Source organism: Zootoca vivipara, chromosome 15 (assembly GCF_965207765.1).
Source record: "Zootoca vivipara chromosome 15, rZooViv2.hap1.1, whole genome shotgun sequence".
In the NCBI taxonomy this organism is placed as follows: domain Eukaryota; kingdom Metazoa; phylum Chordata; class Lepidosauria; order Squamata; family Lacertidae; genus Zootoca; species Zootoca vivipara.
Window position 1 is genome coordinate 26,923,635 of NC_142598.1, and position 13,977 is coordinate 26,937,611.

The 13,977-nt window shown below is 48.4% G+C and overlaps 1 protein-coding gene across 2 annotated transcripts; it reads right to left on the reverse strand.

The window, feature by feature from the left end:
• Window positions 1-379: 379 nt before the first annotated feature.
• LOC132591869 (uncharacterized) lies at window positions 380-8,402 on the reverse strand. Of its 2 annotated transcripts, none has more exons than XM_060272334.2 (2): window positions 8,137-8,402; window positions 380-6,167 (listed from the first exon to the last, which is right to left on the reverse strand). In XM_060272334.2, exon 2 carries the CDS (start codon window positions 6,109-6,111, stop codon window positions 4,795-4,797), a length of 1,317 nt encoding a protein of 438 aa, XP_060128317.1. In that variant the 5' UTR covers window positions 6,112-6,167; window positions 8,137-8,402; the 3' UTR covers window positions 380-4,794. The 2 variants fall into 2 exon arrangements, with proteins under 2 accessions (XP_060128317.1, XP_060128316.1); XM_060272333.2 differs by having other exon boundaries at window positions 380-2,704; window positions 5,667-8,402.
• Between the last annotated feature and the right edge of the window lie 5,575 nt (window positions 8,403-13,977).

Here is a 13,977-nt window from a genome sequence, read left to right on the forward strand (position 1 = left end):
AAACAGATTGAACAGTGGAAGGAGAGGGTGTGTGTGTCCTGTGTGTGATATCCAGGACTTCTCCATTGAGAGAAAACATCCTTCAATAGAATGGGAGGAGATAAGTTTCTTTCTTCCCCCGGAGGTTTCCCTGCAAATCCCCAAAATATGATCTGGAGGGTGCCCCAACCTTATGGAGCAGGTTTTGTTGGGAGAGGAAGAATTTCCAAAACTTTCATCATCATCATCATCACTTTTAATTTGTATACCGCCTTTCTATCATACAATACTCAAAGCGGTTTACAAGCTGAAGAAACAGAATCTCATGAAATACAAAACAACCTTGTGTGTCGAGGCTTCCCAGAAAATTACCTTAAATAACTCACAACTGACAACAGAATTATGGTTTGGTTTTTGGCAAATAATTTAGGGCCACAACTTTATTAAATACACAATTTAATCCGAGTGTTGGCTTAGGCTTTTGGTTATTCACTCGTCCTTCCTAAAGAAGGACTATCCCCATCTGTCCATCCAGGACAGGACTCAATCAGCTGTCCCCTTAGGACAGGACTCACCTCATCTGCCCCACGTGGCAGGACTCACATCAGCTGTCACCATTGGACAGGACTCACCTCATCTGCCCACGTGGCAGGACTCACATCAGCTGTCACCATTGGACAGGACTCACCTCATCTGCCCACGTGGCAGGACTCACGTCAGCTGTCACCATAGGACAGGACTCACCACTGTCCGCTTGGACAGTTCCTGCTCCGACTTCCGCATGGAAGTCAAGTAAACATACCTGGGAGTGAGGAGGTGGCTGCGCCCAGTCATTCCCTCCTCACCTTCACCAAGAATGTTCCTCAAGGCTCTTGCTCTTAAAATTGGGCCCACCATTCCCGCCAATGGCGGGATGGTAAGGACAAGAGTGTAAGCCCCGAGATTCCTTTAACGGAATACTTCTATATGGAGCAAACGGAGGTGAGGGTAGGCATCCGTGTGCCACCCCCTCTACCAACCGATTAACCAACCAAAAGCCTAACCGCCAACCTAACAAGTTGTGACAATTTGCTAGCGCAGTAGGCGAAAACCAAGAGGCACAGCCAATCAGCCAATTGGAAAAATTCCTACTGACCCCTGAATACAGGCGGCCCCGAAGGCAATAGCAATGTCGTGCTAACCTGCAAGAAAGAAAGGGCGGGTGGGAGGGGTTCAAACGCCAGGCAAAAATGTGACCAGAAAATGGTGGACGCAGCTTTAAGAGGGGCCCCACCAACCAATCAGATCCAAGGAATTTGCATACACACGCCCCCCATTACTCAGCATGAGCTGTGGCCTTACACAAACCAAACCCTAAGCTAAATTTCTTAACAGCCCTACCACAATCCGCTTTATATTATATGATATAAAGCGCTTTGTGTGTCGAGGCTTCCCAGAAAATTACCTTAAATAACTCACAACTGACAACAGAATTATGGTTTGGTTTTTGGCAAATAATTTAGGGCCACAACTTTATTAAATACACAATTTAATCCGAGTGTTGGCTTAGGCTTTTGGTTATTCACTCGTCCTTCCTAAAGAAGGACTATCCCCATCTGTCCATCCAGGACAGGACTCAATCAGCTGTCCCCTTAGGACAGGACTCACCTCATCTGCCCCACGTGGCAGGACTCACATCAGCTGTCACCATTGGACAGGACTCACCTCATCTGCCCACGTGGCAGGACTCACATCAGCTGTCACCATTGGACAGGACTCACCTCATCTGCCCACGTGGCAGGACTCACGTCAGCTGTCACCATAGGACAGGACTCACCACTGTCCGCTTGGACAGTTCCTGCTCCGACTTCCGCATGGAAGTCAAGTAAACATACCTGGGAGTGAGGAGGTGGCTGCGCCCAGTCATTCCCTCCTCACCTTCACCAAGAATGTTCCTCAAGGCTCTTGCTCTTAAAATTGGGCCCACCATTCCCGCCAATGGCGGGATGGTAAGGACAAGAGTGTAAGCCCCGAGATTCCTTTAACGGAATACTTCTATATGGAGCAAACGGAGGTGAGGGTAGGCATCCGTGTGCCACCCCCTCTACCAACCGATTAACCAACCAAAAGCCTAACCGCCAATCAAGCCAGCCCTGGCTTGCCGCCAACACTCAGAGACCTAACCAACTTTTTAAACCCTCAGACACATCACGCAGCCAAATGTCATACCCATCAGGGGATAAGTGAACCCCATCATCCCGATATAAAAGCGGGGCTCTAACATTAATTGCGGGATGACGAATCAAACTCCCCCCGATTTCGTACACCCGTTTGGATGCTGCGCTGTTAACCCTCTTCCTAGCTCTTTCCCCAGCCAGAGGAGGAATATCACCCCGCCATTGCATCCTCTGCAACATTTGGGACCAAAAAACGACGGTATCAGGGAACCAAGTCCTTATCTCCAACAAATCTCGTAGGATAGCCAGGCGAAGAGATAACGGGTCCACAGCGGGGATGTCATTTTCTCCCAGCTGGATCACCAGGGCGGACGGGCACCCGAGCAAGAGGGCTTTGCGCCGCAGCAAAGGGAGAAGCTCCCCCCAGCGCATGCCCCTCTTGCCCATCCAGGTCACTTGGATGTTGGATGGAAGGCCAAGTCGAGGACCCAATGGCGTTTGGCCAGCGCGAAGGCCTGCCCAATGGACTATGGAATGTCCCACCATCCATATGTGCACGTCCGCGAGCCCTGGGAAAACATTGGAAAACAAACGACAAAGTTAGGAGCGCTTCCGAACATAAGATCTATACGCTGCAGATTTCCACCTGCCCAAATCCTTAATAGCATCAACCGAAATACCCCAGTGGGCCGCCGTAGTGGCGGCCCCAATGCGAAAGGAATGAGGAGCGTAATTAGCGGCCACGCAACCGCATGCCGCTATCACCTTCCTCATAACTCTAGTAAATTGCAGCCTAGTCATCGGGTTACCATCCTGATGCACAAACAAGGGGCCCTCCCCAGCTGGCCTTTCCGCCAAGAATTTGGCTACGTCCTTAACCGGGCAGGGGCCCGTCTGCCCCGTAGCAGGCAGTCGCATTACTGCTCCTTTACCAGCCTGGTCGGTCTTGGAACTCCGAATCGTGATTAACAATTCCGTTGGTGACAGACGTATGTCCTGGAGTAGCAAACCCCCTGGCACCCCCTGACGCATCTGACCCCCTACAATTTCACCAATTCTCAAAGCGCCAAAAAAGGCCACTGAGAAGGCGGCCGAAAACAAACGGGCCTCATATTTAGACCAACACACCACCCTAAGCTTCAATCTCATTTTAGTGAGAAGATCAAAAGAAATCGGGTTCCTGGTAGGGGAACGGGGAGGACAAAGCCTACCCCATCCCTCCATGGCCTTACGCACCACAAATTTGGCGCAAGGGTCCCTATTAAAAAAAAAACAATTTCGAGAAAAATGAAATGGCCGCAGACTGGAGCTTTATGGTCCTGGCAGCCCTTCCCAGGTGAAACAGGTGTGCCAAATATTGAAGCACCTGGGAAGAAGAGGGGCGGGCCGCTCCCTCCACCGCGAGCGACTGACTGCGAAAAGTTAAAAAGTCAGTCCAAGCTTTTTGATAAGCCCGCAGGGTAGAGGGGGAAACAGAAGCAGCTACTCCCTGCAAGACTAGCAGCTGCCAAGGTTCCAAAGACGATCCGGGAAAATCTCCGGCTGATGTTGTGCGTCTGGAACCAGGGACCTGAAGCGCTCCATCTGAAATCGTGACAAAGCGTCAGCTATATCGTTGGCCACGCCCGGGACAAAACGCGCAGAGAAAATAATGTTAAAACGCAGGCACTGCAGCACGAATGCCCGCAGCAGAGCCGATACCCGAGTTGACTTAGAAGATTGTTTCGCAAGGACAGTCACCACAGCCTGGTTATCTGACCAAAAGCATACGCGGCGGTCCTTGAAGTCGTCAACCCAAATATGGACTGCAACTGCTATAGGAAAGAACTCAAGAAAAGTTAAATCCCGCGTGATTTCAGTGTCCCGCCAAGCAGGGGGCCATCTTTGTGCGCACCACCTGCCATTCCAAAACAAACCAAATCCCAGGGAACCCGCCGCATCGGAGTGCACTTGGAAATCGTTGTGCAGGTTTAAAACATCCTGCCACAAGGATACCCCATTGTATTCCTCCAGGAATACCAGCCACATCCTCATGTCAGCCTTCTCACCCTGCGATAAGCGCTCGAAGGCCGCACAGGCTACGGAGCAGCCCATTGGCATGGCCTTATCAAAATAATAGGCGCCTTCCAACTGAAAGCCCAGCAACCAAAAATCATGCGGATGAATTGGTAATAATCGGAAAGCCGATTCGATATCACATTTTGCCAACAAGGCCCCCGGCCCAAACTTTCTGATCATTTTAATTGCCTGGTCGAGAGAAGCGTATTTGACCGTACAAAGCTCCGGAGGGATCACGTCGTTCACGGACGTGTCCCTAGGGTGAGACAAATTATGAATGAGCCGAAACTCACCCGGAGCCTTCTTGGGGACGATTCCCAAGGGAGAGAGGTGCAGATTGGGAAAAGGCGGAGACGCAAAAGGACCAGCCATGCGCTGGAGGGCTATTTCTTTATTAACCTTCCGCCTTGCGACCTCGTGCATCTCTCTCACCGACTTCTGGTTCCTAGGATTCCTAGCCAGGGGAACCGAAGCTATCGGAATCCGGAACCCGAAGGAGAAACCATCCCGAAGATATGCAGCCGCCTCAATATTGGGATAGGAGGCTAACCAATGTTTAAGGGCCGGTAACTTAATGGGAGAAAAAGCTAACTGAAGCAATTCACTTTGATGTGGAAGCTGCGGGGGGAGCGGGGAGGGCAGGGGCGGAACCCCTTGGCGCCTGCCTGAATCCTCCCCGACCCCCACGAAAGGGCCGCCGGCCCGCATAGCAGTTAACAGCCGGGTGGCTACCGCCACACCGGTCACAAGTGTGCGCATAAATACACCGCGGGCGCTGACACATTCCTTTATTGAAATCCCAGCAGCGCAATTTAGGTGCCGCCTTAAAAGGCTGGGTCTTAGCCCTTTGCTGCTCGGCGGGTTTCCGTGAAACCGACGGAGCCACATACGTGGTCCAAAGGTCCAAGTCTTTCCTGTCAAAGCGGGCGGTGTCAATTTTTGACGCCCGCCTGCGAAATCTTTCATCATAAGCAATTGCGGCCGCTTCCCCTGCCATGTTATATGCTGACCTTACGATGGACTGGTACACGATAAGGTGTAGAGCCCTGCGGGGATATGCCGCTACTACTACCCCGGAAAAAACTTGATAACAATCGAGCCAACGCTCGAAAGTCCGCTCCACCTTTCTCCCCCTGCCTTTCTTCTTAGTACCAACGAGGGCGTTTTCTTGCTCAGGGACCACCTCCTCTGGTGGAGCTAAATCAAAAATGTCTACATATTTACCATCCAATATCCTAGACCTCAATTTAGAGGACAAGTGACTGCCCGGAATAATATCCCTAGTACTGTTGGTGGAAACCGTGGTTTCCGGGACCAACTCTCCGTCGAGACATTCTTGAACAGCTCCATAACGAGCACGATGCGAATTCGCTCGACGAGCCCAGGCCCAACGAGGAAGGCCAGAATCCACTTCCCCGTAAGCCCAGTACAACCCCATAGAGTGATCAGAACCCTCGGAGCTAGAGGACGAACCTGAGGTGGTCGAAGCCGAGGTATCGTCCTTGCGCCTCTTTGCCCGCCTCCTGGAACGACTTTTGTGACGACGTTTTCCGCCACTCGACGCTCTAGCCGGCACTGGGAGGGCTTCCTCGCCGGATGCCGACGAAAGCCCCTCGCGCCGCGAGGCGACGGCAAGAGTCTGGGATGGAGCAACGGGCGAAACAACAACATTAGAGGAGGCCCCCGTCCGCCCCCCCTGCCCTTGCCCACTTACTCTGCCCTTAGCCTGCCTCGCCCTCCTGGTGCGCCGAGGCTGCTTCCCCTCACTTCGTCGTTTGACGGGAGGGGGCGCCGGCACCACCATAGGAGTGGAAGAGGCATTCGGCATCAGAACACCAGAAGGCCCCACGAAGTCGTCATCCGACGAGTCAACTGGCCCAGACGTGGTGGTCTCAGGCAGTCCCAGAATGGTCGCCATGGGGGACAGAGGCTGCGACGCCGCCACCGTAGCTTGCCCGGGGTCCAGGGATACACCTGCAGAGGTAGAGGGGGCAGAAAGAGGGTCTGGGCCTTGCCGGTCTGGAGGCATGGCCGTAGTCGCCGCCTCCCGCCCTGCTTCCAGAGGTAAACCAGCAGAGGTCGAGGCGGCAGGATGAGAGGCCGGGTTCTGTAATAAGGCATCAAGCCCAGATCCAAGCTGGGCCAGGGCCTGTGGGTCACCAGCAATGCTAGCGATGAATGCTTCCACACGACCCGCTGCCTGCGAGGCTGGCGAACGCAGCTTCTGCGAAGCGCCCTTAATGACCCTCTTAGATTTCCCTGAAGTGGATGGGTGGGCCGCCATCCTGAACTATTAACTACTTGGAATAACAAGCAAACACACGTGGAATCACACAGGGGTGCGTATTACCACTTTAACCACTAGGCGGCGTCACCCCACCCCTCAAATATTGGAGCCTTCCCAACCAATCTGCAAAACTAACTGCAAAATATTTGGGGACACCCAGGCCTCTGAAAGGCCCCAGGGAAATCAGTTAGACTTGTATTGCAGGCTGGTGTAGGCCGGACCCCGGCACACGCCCCGGCCCCCCCCCCCTAAAAGGGGGGAGAGGGAAAATGCGCAGGCCAAAGCCAAACTCCCACCCACGCAACCAAATAGAATCCTTACCCAGAATACGTGAAAACTAAATTAACGTGAATTAAAATTAAATTGAATTAAACAATGGACATCAATTAAGCCAATTAAACAATGCAAGAAACCCAAAACGCAGGCCAAGCAATGTATTCCCTATCTATTGGGAAGGAACAGTATCAAAACTAACAAGGTGCGATAACCCCCTTGAGGCCAGCCGATGGCATAGAGAACCTAAAGTAGGCTGCAGTACTCAGGCCTCCAATTAAAGGCAAGGAGTAAAAGTTTTTTCCTTTCACTTAACCAAAGCAAGCCCACGCAGGTCAAAGCCAATTATAATCCAATTGAATCAATTAAGATTCCTAAATAAAAGGATATAAATTAAATCAAGTAATTAAAGGAAACCAATAAGTTAAAATGACCCAATAAGCTAGTCAGGCAACACAATAAAGTCAAAGCCTGTTCAAGGGACTTCAATATAGGCTGAGGGAAAAGGCAATTAAATTTGTAGGTGTAGTAACAACTCGTGGCCAGTAGATGGCGCCAAACGCCCAGAAACTGGCTGCAAGCACTCAAGCCTCGAAATAAACTGCAGCCAGGAAAAAAATTTTCCTCAGCTAAAACAGATGCAAACAGAAAACAAACGCTATACAGGACACAAAAACTAGAGGCCCCCCAGGTGAATCAAGTGAGGGGACCCCCTCCCAAGGTCCTAAAGACCCAGCAACCCCCCTCAAACCGCTCCCCCCAATGCACAAGCAGCAGCTCTCTGCTTAATAGCAAAGGGGGTTGCAAGCATTAAAATGGCGGACGCAACGTGCAAACCAGGCACAATAACGGCCTGGCGCCCTCCCAATGATGCACCCCCACCCCGCAGGCACCCCAGGGGGGGCGGCAAACGCCACAGCCCCCAATAAGCCAAATTAGAGGCCCCCAGCAGAGCGCAAGCAGCCTCAATGCTCCTCAGCCGGCAACAGCCCTATTAACCACCCACGTGGCTCCAGCCCAGCCCAGCCCAGCCCCAGCAGGAAAACGGCCAGGCAAGGAGCCAGGAGCCAAGGCTCCCTCAGGGTACCAAGGCCCCCTTGCCCACCAAGAGCCACAGCAGGCTAGCCAAGGCAAGCGGGGGGGGGAATTTAAAGAATTTAAAGGAATCTAAAGGGGGGTGCGCCCTTTAAATAAAGTGGGATGCCTGTGCGGGGGGGGGGGGACTCCCAACGCCCCCAGCCGAGGCCGAGCCGTAGGGGAAGGGAGTGGGGAGGGAGGGGAGGGGGAGAATCAAAACGGAGCTAAATAAGGCAGTAAATGAAAGCTAAAAATCAAAAGCAAGCAATAAGCTGAATAAATCAGCAAATTAAATAAGCCAGATACAACCAGACTCCAGGAATCCAGGAACGCTCTCTTGCCAGACAGGAACCGATAGAAACACACAGTTCAAACGCCAGGCAAAAATGTGACCAGAAAATGGTGGACGCAGCTTTAAGAGGGGCCCCACCAACCAATCAGATCCAAGGAATTTGCATACACACGCCCCCCATTACTCAGCATGAGCTGTGGCCTTACACAAACCAAACCCTAAGCTAAATTTCTTAACAGCCCTACCACAATCCGCTTTATATTATATGATATAAAGCGCTTTATAACTATCTAATGCAATACAAAAATATGATAATAAAACATAGCTTTAAAATAAGCAATCAAATAATGTAACGTTCAACAATCATTACAATAGTATAGAATAATATCAGCATATGAAAATTAAACAGAAACCCACTCTTAACATTTACAATAAATAATTTCAAAACAATAATCAATAAAACAACAGCAAGCCACAGTGCATAAAACAATACAATACAAATTGAAAAATAGAGACTGGAGGCTGAGGCAAGGCAGGTGGAAGGAGGCCTTGCCTGATGGAGTCTCTCCCCTCACAGTTCTTCCTCCAGGCACAGCTTCCTTATGAGGAGTCCCAGGGCCAGGGGTTGGGGAGGGCAAGGCAGGTGGAAAGAGGCCTTGCCTGATGGAGTCTCTCCCCTGCCCTGTCCCTGTGCTTCCTCTTCTGGTTTCTGTCAGTGAAAAGGGAGGTGTTGAATATACCACCCTGTGTGTTTTCCTGGCTGCCACCAAAATCTGCATGGAGAGAGAAAATGTCTGACTTAAGTAACACATTGAGTCTTTTGTTTGGAATTCTGTAATTGTTTTCCTTTTTTCAGCAGTTGTAGAAATGAGGTTTTTAAGAAATGTTTTAAACCTAGTGCTATCAAATCTCTCACGTACCCTATTTGCATAATAATGATGCAATCAAATGTTCAGCCATTAATGCAGGATTATGCCGTCCTTTCAAACAGCCACTTGCACAATCAATAGTATCCTTTCCCTTTTCTTCTTTGTCACTGAGATAAATCTGTGGGTAGGTGGTGGCGATTTAGTTTCTTGAATTAGAAACAAATAAATCTGCTCAGTTTTAGTTATCTGCAGTCCCAAATAATGAGCACAAAACAGCTCCTTTCTCATTTTATGGAATAGTATAATAAAAAATGGCCATTTTTCGATACTCCCAAACAAAAAATTCCTTTCTGGACAGGAAGGCAAATCACTTTTCACTTTCAATGCCAATATTTTCAGTTGGGTAACCTTAGATTGTTGTTCTTTTCTTTGTTTGCTTTTTTAATATCTTTTTAAATTATATTTTCTGTTTCACAATTTAGACAATTCATTTAAGCAACCCTAAAATACCAAAAACTTCCCTTCTCCTCTTTCCATGTTCATTTTGCATAACATAAATCCCTGCATATTTTATATAAACTAAATCATTCAGTATTCCATTATTACATCCATTAAAACTCATTTACACAGTTGGATTTGTCTTAATACTGCCAATGTTTTCGAGTGTAAACAATTCCCCCCCCCATATATTCAATAAACATTATTTCCAATCTTCTTTAAACATATGTTCTTCTTGTTCTCTTATTCTGTGTGTTAGGTCCGCAAGCGGCACACACTCCATCAGTTTAAATTGCCATTCTTCTTTAGTTGGGACCTCCCTCATTTTCCATTTTGGGGGCTTAAGAATCATGGGCCACAGCAGTGGCATACATAAATAACCTTTTATGACACCTGGGAATTTCCATTTGAATTATCCCCAACAAAAAGGACTCTGGTTGTTGTTGTTTTTTTTGGGGGGGGGAGTACTTTTAAACATTTTTTTTTTCAATTTATTATAAATGATTTCCCAATACTCTTTTACCCATTTGCAGGTCCACCACATATGAGAAAATGTACCCTTGACCTCATTGTATCTCCACCGCAGTCCATAGATGTCGGCGTCATCCTGATGACTCCCCCCAAGACACACATCCTCCTCAGCCACATCTCAACTGCTCCTGATTCACACCTGCCCTTCAGTGCTGTGCGTAGTTTTATTATGACCTGCCATAAATGAATGAATGCTGGAAACCTTCATATAGTAAAAGAGTATGTACAGTGGTACCTTGGTTCTCAAACGTAGTCTGTTCCAGGAGTCTGTTTGACTCCTGAAACGGTTCGAAAACCAAAATGTGGCTTCCGATTGGCTGCAGGAGCTTCCTGCACTCAAACAGAAGCCATGGAAAGCCACATCGGACATTCGGCTTCCGAAAAACGTTCGCAAACCAGATCACTCACTTCCGGGTTTGCGACGTTCAGGAGCCGATTTGTTCGGGAGCCAAGCCATTCGACTACCAAAGTACCACTGTATCAGCCTTTATGCAGGGAACATGTCTGGCAGAATGTAATGGAAGAAGAAGAAGAAGAAGAAGAAGAAGAAGAAGAAGAAGAAGAAGAAGAAGAAGAAGAAGAAGAAGAGGAGGAGGAGGAGGAGGAGGAGTAGTAGTTTGGATTTGATATCCCACTTTATCACTACCCGAAGGAGTCTCAAAGCGGCTAACAATCTCCTTTCCCTTCCTCCCCCATAACAAACACTCTGTGAGGTGAGTGGGGCTGAGAGACTTCAAAGAAGTGTGACTAGCCCAAGGTCACCCAGCATCTGCATGTGGAGGAGCGGAGATGCGAACCTGGTTCCCCAGATTATGAGTCCACCGCTCTTAATCACTACACCACACTGGTGTAGCTAATCCCAGTTTCAGGGACCTGTTTTTTATAAGTAGTCTTGCATGCTTTAACTCAATTTAATTAATTCAATTCAATGTTTAATTATTGTTGTTTTTCCCCATGCTGTTAGCTGTTCTTATTTTTTAATCTGTAAGCCACCTTGAGTGCCTGTCAGGGGAAAAGGTGGGATATAAATAAAATAGAATAAAAAGTACCACCTATCACCCCAAGGCAGCCAAAACAATTCAGTTCAGCTTGGATTGCTCATGCTCCCCTGTCAGATCAGCACTGGTTCATTCTCAGTACAGAGGAGAGCAAAGGGATGGTTTGTGAACTCAAAACAAACTTACTAGCATATGGGTGTTGAGGTGGCTGAGAGAGGGAAAAAGAGACAGATAAACAGCCCTCTACTCTACTAAAAAAAGAAAGGGGATAAAAAGATTATCCGTGCTGTGCCTGGAAAAATGAATTGCCAAACCCAAACCCATCATGAAGGTGTCGTTCTGTACATGAGATATGTCTCCTCTTATGTGGGAGGTATTGTTAAGCCGACTGACAGGACTGAAGTTCCCACCAAATCTAAACTCATTCGATACTCCTCCGCCCCCTGACAAAGGCAGCTAAAGCCTCTCTCTGCCAGAAAACCAGAGCACAGGCTATAGTTCAGATACTGTTTTATCAGGACCAACATATCATAAAGCAGCCAGTAACCTAAAGGAGCCAAGATTAAAATATTATCTGTTTGCTAAGCGGAGGCCTGCGGTAAACCCACTCATTTCCTAATAGGGGTTTTCTTCAGGGCATTAATGCAGCAGCTGCCCATTCGTCTCTGAGCAGCTGCAGATGTTTTTCAAAGATAGAACGTGGATGTGGAATTTTTGGCTTCTGCTTAGCAAAGCGGTCTAACTCTGTGTCTCTGTGAGTGAGAGTATTTATCTACTAAATAGTTTCGAAAGTAGTTTCCCAGTCTGTCCGATTGTCTGTTCTCTATACCTTCAGATGCCTCTCAAAATATTGTTGCCACATTTCTCAAGGTGGGTCTTTGTTGACATTTGGACAGATTGTGTCCTCCCTCAAAGAGGGCATGTGTTGCGGTGAGACCTGGAGACCGACCTCCTGTGTTGTGGGTGGGTAAGATTGGTCAGCCACAACACCCGATTGGTAGGTCCCTCAATGTTGGGTTCAATTGGCCAATGGGGCACAGTCCAAACGGATTGAGGGACCTATCTATACCCATGCACATGATCCAGAGCTTCCTCTTTTGGTGCGTGCATTTGGAACACTCGCCCACCTCTCCCTACTTTTAGGGCTTTGTTGTGCTTGACCTTGTTATGCCATCGTGTGTCGTCTGTCGTTGGGACAGGGGCATGGCAGGAATTTCCCCCACTTGGCTGATTGGCTGGTGCCATTTGGGTTTTGCCTGCCGCGTAGCAAATAGTCACAACTTGTAAGGTTGTGAATAGGCATTGGTTCAGGTGATAGGGGTGGAAGAACGCTCTCGCCATCCCTATGTGAAGGCTATTCCATTAAAGGAATCCAGGGACTCAAATGGTTTGGTCAACCCCTGAGAGGGGGTTGTGCCCGTGCCTGAGTCCAGGGGGACATCTGGGTGGTGGACATAGCCTGTTCCCAGCTTTCCGCCTATCCGGGTGTTCACCCTTGGCTGACCTATGTTGGTGCCCTGGGTCAGCGCTACCTGCAAGGGTGCAGGGAGCTAGTCAAACCAGAGCCTATGCAACCACTCACTTTCTGTAATCAATAAAGTTGTGGCCTAAATTCTGCCAAAAACCAAACTAAAATTTGAGTCAAGTGTGAATTTATTTAGGGGGGAGGTCTCTGGGTCTGAAGACGCAACAGGTGGCATTTTGAATCAATATGGTGGACTTTGATGTGACATCACCCAAGGTGTTTTTTGTTTTTTTTTGGTTAGTGTGTGTGAGTGTGGGGGGTATGTATATGTGTGATGGGTTCAAAGAAATTACACTATCCATATTATAATTTTTTATAAAAACCCACAATATTTTTCTTAAAAAAACCCCAAGCAGTGCAGGTCACTCCCCGATAGTTTGTAAAGCACCCCTTGGACAATTATACAATAAACAAAACAGCTTTCTGAAATAATCAGGTAAATATCCACTTAAAATGTCCACTTAAAATGGGCAGTAATATTGCACCAGAGTCAAGACTATTGGAACCGGACTGATACATTAAGGTTGTATGAGCTCATGCAATATACCTTACTTTTCCGTGTATCGGACTAAGGTTTTTCTTTAAAAATTATGCTAAAAAGTGGGGGCCGTCTTATACATGGATAGTGCATAGGGTGGATATTTGATTGGTTGCTGCCATGGCCGTCAGCGGCTATTGGGCGTGTTATTGGTTGCTGCGTCAATGGCTGGTGTTGATTGGCTGATGCTGCGGCAATTGGGTGGGCAATTGGCAGCAGCAGAGGAGAGGCAGATTTTTTGATGCGGTGGAGCGATGTTTGGCAACCCCCGCTCAAAAAAGCTCAACAACCCTTGGTGATCCTCCCCTAAAAAAGCTCAACAACTCTGTGCCATTTCCCCCCATTTTCTTAAATTTGAGTCCCCCAAAATAGGGAGTGTCTTATACATGGGGGCGTCTTATAGACGGAAAGGTACGGTAGCTTCCCCTTCCTCTCGTCCTACTGCATGTCCCCTGCATACCCCCTAAACCTTCTCTGGGGGTTCCTCCAAAACCGATTTGTGGGTGGAGTGGGTGGCAGGCAGGGGGAGGAGAGGAAGGGGAATCCTGCTCACCCAAATCTTAATGTTTTAATGATGGGCCATTATATGCAAATAAATGGAATAATAAACTACCACACAAATAAGCAATTAAATAAACAACAACAGTCTGCTGTTGCTCCAGTCCACATGGTTCCTTGAAACATAGATATCTCAATGAGGCTGAGATTGCATCACAGAGAAATGGCTCCCATGTCCCTGGGGGCAAATGTAGCTCATCAGCCACATGTTTTTTGGACAAAGTTGATGCATGTCTAACATCCTCTGCAAACATCAGGGACAAAACGGTTCTTAACATGCCACTGTGCCAAATATTGATACACTGGCAGACAGAGTTTGGGATCAGACACCACGGTAT

What these genes read in the sequence shown, in the direction of transcription:
- LOC132591869 (XM_060272333.2), bottom strand. Translation starts at nt 6,477, where the DNA reads ATGGCGGCCCACCCATCCACTTCAGGGAAATCTAAGAGGGTCATTAAG. An exon ending in CTCGGCTTCGACCACCTCAG is followed by an intron (nt 2,705 to 5,666) that starts GTTCGTCCTCTA and finishes ATGTTTTCCCAG; the next exon opens with GGCTCGCGGACGTGCACATA.